Below are 6,201 nucleotides of genomic sequence, written 5' to 3'. Positions count from 1 at the left end.
AGATCCCCATGGGCACTGTTTCGAAGAAGAGCAAGGGGGATTATCCCCACTGTCCTGGGGTCAATATTTATCCCTCAACCAACATAACACAAAAAAACAGATTATCTGGGTCATTATCGGATTGCTTGTTTGTGGGATCTTGCTGTGCGCAACTTGGCTGCCGCGTTTCCCACATTACAACAGTGACTCCACTTCAACAACAAAAAAAGTACCTCATTGGCTGTAAAGTGCTTACGGGACGTCCGGTGGTCGTGAACAGGCGCGGTATTTAAAAAAAAGCAAAGTCTTTTCTTTTTTTTAACAAGATGGCGGCCGGGGAAAAAAGGCGCCTTTGCGGCAAGGGGGAACGGCGGGGCTCGGCGCGCATGCGCCCGGCCTGAGGGCGGCGCCTTCTGGGCATGCGCGGCGCCATTTTGCCGTTTTGGGGCGAGCGAGAGCGAGAGGAAAAAATAAACAACAAACGGCGGCGGCGGCGTCTCCTGCTCGGTAACCAGCGGGGCGGCGGAGCCCGGCCTCAGGGAAAGGCGATCAGCGTTGAGCCAGGCTGGGGTATCTGATCGGATCGGATTGGGCTCGTTCGGTTCCACCGCTTGTAGGTCGAGCCAAGGGGGAAGCTGGGGAGTTGTCGCCGCCCCTGAGTCAGGAGCAGAGTTGGAGAGATAAGTGGCTTTTATAATCACAAAGAATAACCATGGATGAAGATTTCAGGCAGATGGTCTACGGTGAGTCTTTTGAGTTACTGAGCCTTGAGCACCAGCCCGGGCTCCTTCTCCTCCCTCCGGGTCTGGTGTGTTTACCTGTGTGGGACCCCGTGTCCCAAGCTTGTCTCTCCTCATCACCACCCAGATAGCACTGCTTACCCTCGGGCCTCATTCAGTTTTAACTTGACGAAAGGTGGACAGTCTTTCATTAAAATATCATTATGATTACTAAAAACAATAACAAAATCCACGTGCACCTGTCTACAACACGCAGGGAGTGTTTACATTACATTACGTCTGCTGCACAGTGAGTGCTTACTCCATCCACCATGTGAAGCCCAATCTTGGCAAGATTCGGTTGCCATTGAATTGCACAATAATAAAGGGAAATAAACGGAAATAAAAAACAGGAAGTGCTGGATACTCAGCATTTCTGGCAGCATCTGTAGAGAGATGACGAAGGGTCATCGACCTGAAACGTTAACTCTGTTTCTCTCTCTACAGATGCTGCCTGACCTGCTGAGTATTTCCAACATTTTCTGTTTATATTTCAGATTTCCAGCATCAGCAGTATTTTGCTTTTGGAAGTAAACGGAAGTCTGCTTATGGGGAAAGGGAGCTGGGTTGTCCGGGTGTATTCCATGCATGCGCAGATACATAGGCTTGTGTATTAACTTTTTTTTTGTTCTAATCTCTTGAGTTCTGCAAGCCTACATTTCGTTGTACTGCACTTGTGCACTAACAATGACAATAAAAGTTGATTTGAAAGTATTGGGTCTGGTCATTGTTCTCTGCAGTGCGTTTACAGAGTAACCGTTACCTTCTGTAATTCTGGTGCAATTACAGTTTCGTAGTGTTTTTGTTACAGTTATAGAGTCCTACGGCACAGAAGGAGGCCATTCGGCCCATCGAGTCCGTGCCGGCTCTCTGTGGAGCAATCCAGTCAGTTCCATTCCCCCCGCTCTATCCCCGTAGCCCTGCAAGTTTATTTCCCTCAAGTGCCTAGCCAGTCTCCCCTTGAAAACATTGAGTGTCTCCGCTTCCACCACTTCCGCCGGCAGCGAGTTCCAGGTCCTCACCACTCGCTGCGTAAAAAAGTTTTCCTCACATTCCCCCCCTTGCCCAAAACCTACCATGTTTCGGGAGTTGGGTCAGATTTCCAAAATGCATTATATTCTACTTAATTTAATATCACCAGGAAATTCATGCTGGAAGGGGAAGGATGTACTTCTGGAATTTATTTCAGTTGTTTGGGTGCATATTGATTATAACCCTGAATGCACATATAACAAATGAGCTGTCTCTACTGTTTAATTCACATGTGCTTTACTGCCGCTGTTCTTAAACACTGGCCCAGAATTTGCGGTCCTGGTGATGGCGAACTGGCAGCGTTCGCTGTTACTTCACCTTTGAAACTGACCGCAACTTCAGGATTTAGCACATCCTAATGCAGAAATCCTGACGTTGCAGTCTGTCATTCACTGCTCCTCCACGGACTAAAAATTAAAATGTTTTAACTTTTTTTTAAATTTAAGTTTGTTCATCTTTATTTCAGGTTTGCCTTTTCCCCATGTGAGGACCCCAATCTTTGTTTTGCTCTCCATAACATTTTTACAAAGTTAGAATTTTAAGAGCTTACTCACTTCCCTTGTTTGCTGTCTGTGAGCATTCTCTGTTTTAATTGGCTGCTTAGAAAGCTTGTTGCCATCACAGCAGTTCACACAAGGGGATCCCCACTATACTCCGTTGATTTAAATTACACGTCGGAAAACCCAAACTTTTCGGCACGGAGATCGCAAGATCTTTCACCGAAGCTTACTTTGGGACCAGCGGGGAACTCCTTTGCTTTGCCGCTGATAGCAAATTTCAGGCCAATATTTTTAAGTATGCATCATTCTCACCTCATGCCCCATCAAAAAAAAACTCAGCACTGTACTGCCTTGCAACATAATTTTGGTATTGGATGAGAAAGGATGGCCTAAAGCTCATGTTACTACTAACCCTTGAAAAGTAGTTGTTGGTGGTCACTTAATATCTTGATTGGTCGCAGTCAGAGTACCAAATCTTTTTTTCTTTGTGGATGCCAGTGTCATCAAACAAACAAAAACATAACAAATACGATAGCAAAATACGGCGGATGCTGGAAATCCGAAATAACAACAGAAAACGCTGGAAAAACTCAGCAGGCCAGGCAGCAGCCGTGGAGAGAGAAACGGTTAACGTTTCAGGTCGAAGACCCTTCGTCAGAACTGAGAAAAAAGCAGGAAATGGAAAGCAAGTTTAGGGGCTGGGAAAAGGGGGAGGGGATGAAAGAACAAAAGGAAAGGTCCGTGATAGGATAGAAAGCAGGAGAGATTAAGAGACATTGAGAGACATTAAGAGATATTCAAGGCGAGAGGAGGTGGTAATGGGACAGGTTAAGGAACAAAGGATGGCTCTAGATGGGGTGTGAATTGCGCTGGTAGAAACATAACAGAAGTGCCCCTTTTTTTTTAAGAGGGGCACAGGCAGTGAAAAACAAAAGAAACATCAAATTAAGTAATATTGCCACCCACGTCCAATATGCTCTCCAGTCCCTGCAGTGCCCACCGGTCATGGAAGGCCTCGAGTGCACCGCGCGCTCCTCCTGGGTCACCCGGGCGTGGACAAAGCTGCGGCGGAGAGGCAGGCAGCCAGAGCGACCACCCCCACAGGCCGCTTCCAACCTGGACTTGTGGATGGCCACCTGGGCCAACCCCAGGAGCATCTGTGAACCCTGATTGACCTGTTGTGTGCTTACAGCATTTTCCATTTTTGCGTTGATCATTGTCCATTGACTGGTTTTAAAATGGGACAATTTGGAATGAGGTTCCTTTCACTGCAAGTACTTGCTCCAAAATCTTCTTATAATTTTGAAAAGAGTGACGATCTCCTTAAGGCAGCTGTGACATAAGTTGTTGGAATTGCTTGAAAATAGATCTAAAAGGGGGGAAAGAGTGAAGAAGTTAATACACACATTTGACTGTATCCCTGAAGTACTTCCTCATGTTCTCCTTCTAAGTAAACACTGATTTGTAGTTTGTATGTTTTGCATTGTGGAAGATGCTAATTAGTTGAATATAATTGATTCTTTTTTACACTGTAATTGATATCTTGGAGTCAATTTCAAAAGTAATTTAGTAAAATGGTTCAGATTACTGTACTCAATTGGCATCTGAACTCTTGACATTTGATTACAGCCTAGGACTCTTTCTGAATTGGCTCTATTTTGTGTGCATTGCTTTATTTTTGTGCTTCGTGTGCGTAATGTTTTGCTCGCATAACTATATCAACAAAAAGGTATGACAGTGCAATGTACAAGATTTTAGCACATTCCATGTGTACACGAGTGATGTTATTCACGATTTGTTAGATTATTCACTATTTTATAACAACCAAGACAATACTGTGGCAGCATGGGACAGAATTAGTAGCTAAAGCAATCTAAAGAAGGGTTTTATGTTTGTTATCCTGGACACGCTATGTAACTTACCAATTATCAGGGCAAGTGTAAACATTCTCAAGGATGTAGGATGCAAGGGCTTCGCTACAAGAAAAGTCTGAAACAAAGGTGGTGAAAATATGTCCACAGTTTTAAAGAAAAAGGTTCAAATACTCAAAAATGTCGCTTACCTGTTTCCCATTTTAACACTTGTAGGATTGGTCTTATTTCATACATGTCTGGTGCTCTCCTACATTCTATTAAGCAAAGGGTGGCATCCCTAAGCAACTGTTGTTATTTCGGATTTCCAGCATCTGCAGTATTTTGCTATCGTACTAGTGGTTACACAAAGCCTGTTTGAAGTTGAAGGAATGTGGAGGCAGCTGTTCGTTGAGCCACCTTCGGTCCTTAATAGTTTTGCTTTTGCTTTAAAATGTCCAGTAGTTCAAAATCTCTTCAAGGGATGATCATTATACAGGAAACTCTTTTTTTTTTTATCCGGCACCGACGGGACCGGCGTGGTGCCGGTTGATCAAAAAGTCCGGATTACAGAGAGGTAAACTTACCAAGGTACGAGAGCCCCGTACACGGCCACAGGTGCAGGAGCCCTGGTTACACGGCACTTGTGCAGGAGTCCCGGTTACACGACCACAGATCCAGGAACCCCGGTTACACGGCCAATAATATACAGTAAAAACTTACCTGAACCTACTCCTGAATTTTGCTGGTTAAGAGAGATTTCCGGATATTTAGGTGCCGGTTAAGAGAGTTTCCTGTAGCTATTTACCTGGCTGAGTGCAGAAGGAGAAACAGGCCATGACTACAGCAGCGTGGCTTGCTAGGCTATTTCAGAGGGCACTTAAGAGTCAGCCGCATTGGTGCGGGACTGGAGTCACAGACCAGACCAGCTAAGGATAGCAGGTTTCCGTCCGTAAGGGACATTACTGAACGACTTGAGTATTTACGACAATTCGATAGCTTCATGGTCACTTTTACTGGTACCAGTTTTTTTTTTAAATTTCTCAAACTGCCATGATGGCATTTGAACTCTCCCTCTCTGGATTATTGGTCCAGGCCTCTAGAATACTAGTCCAGCAGCATAAATAGTCCATTACTGTCCCCAGAAGCAAAGGCAGAGCAGGGATCTGACTGAAATTCCCGCTACTTGAATAACAACAACAACTTGTATTTATATAGCGCTTTTAACGTGGTAAAACGTCCCAAGGCGCTGCACAGGAGTATTTTAAGACAAACATTTTGACACCGATCCATATAAGGAGAAATTAGGGTGGGTGACGAAAAGCTTGGTCAAAGAGGTAGGTTTTAAGGAGCGTCTTAAAGGAGGAAAGAGAGGTAGCGAGGCGGAGAGGTTTAGGCAGGGAATTCCAGAGCTTAGGGCCTCGGCAACAGAAGGCACGGCCACCAATAGTTGCGCGATTTATAATCGGATGCTCGCGGGCAGAATTAGAGGAGCGCAGATATCTCGGAGGGGCGGGGTTGTGGGGCTGAAGGAGATTTCAGAGATGGGGGTGGGGGGGGGGCGCGAGGCCATGGAGGGATTTGAAAACAAGGATGAGAATTTTGAAATCGAGCCGCTGCTTAACCGGGAGCCAATGTAGGTCAGCGAGCACAGGGGTGATGGGTGAACGGGACTTGGTGCGAGTTAGGACACGGGCAGCCGAGTTTTGGATGACCTCAAGTTTACGTAGGGTGGAATGTGGGAGGCCAGCCAGGAGTGCGTTGGAATAGTCAAGTCTAGAGGTAACAAAGGCATGGATTGAGGGTTTCAGCAGCGGATGAGCTGAGGCAAGGGCGGAGACGGGCGATGTTACGGAGGTGGAACTAGGCAGTCCTTGTTATGCTGCGGATATGTGGTCGGAAGCTCATTTCAGAGTCAAATATGACACCAAGGTACGAACAGTGTGGTTCCGCTTCAGACAGATATTAGGGAGAGGGATGGAGTCAGTGGTTAGGGGACGGAGTTTGTAGTGGGGACCGAAAACAATGGCTTCGGTCTTCCCAATATTTAATTGGTGAAAA

At 45.8% G+C, this 6,201-nt stretch overlaps 1 protein-coding gene across 1 annotated transcript in view; it reads left to right on the top strand.

Annotated features, from left to right (window-relative positions):
- Positions 1-353: 353 nt before the first annotated feature.
- The window catches only part of LOC147112253 (protein FAM200A-like), a 46,125-nt gene continuing 40,277 nt past the window's right edge, over positions 354-6,201 (top strand). Inside the window, exon 1 of the mRNA XM_085996351.1 lies at positions 354-722. Within this exon, the coding sequence (XP_085852477.1) occupies positions 692-722 (31 nt within the window). The 5' untranslated portion in view covers positions 354-691. The remainder of the gene's footprint in view (positions 723-6,201) is intronic.

The sequence above is a fragment of the Somniosus microcephalus genome, chromosome 9 (assembly GCF_052327205.1).
Source record: "Somniosus microcephalus isolate GS21.2 chromosome 9, FLI_Smic_1.0, whole genome shotgun sequence".
Taxonomy (NCBI): Eukaryota; Metazoa; Chordata; class Chondrichthyes; order Squaliformes; family Somniosidae; genus Somniosus; species Somniosus microcephalus.
This window is presented reverse-complemented; position numbering and strand designations above follow the sequence as displayed.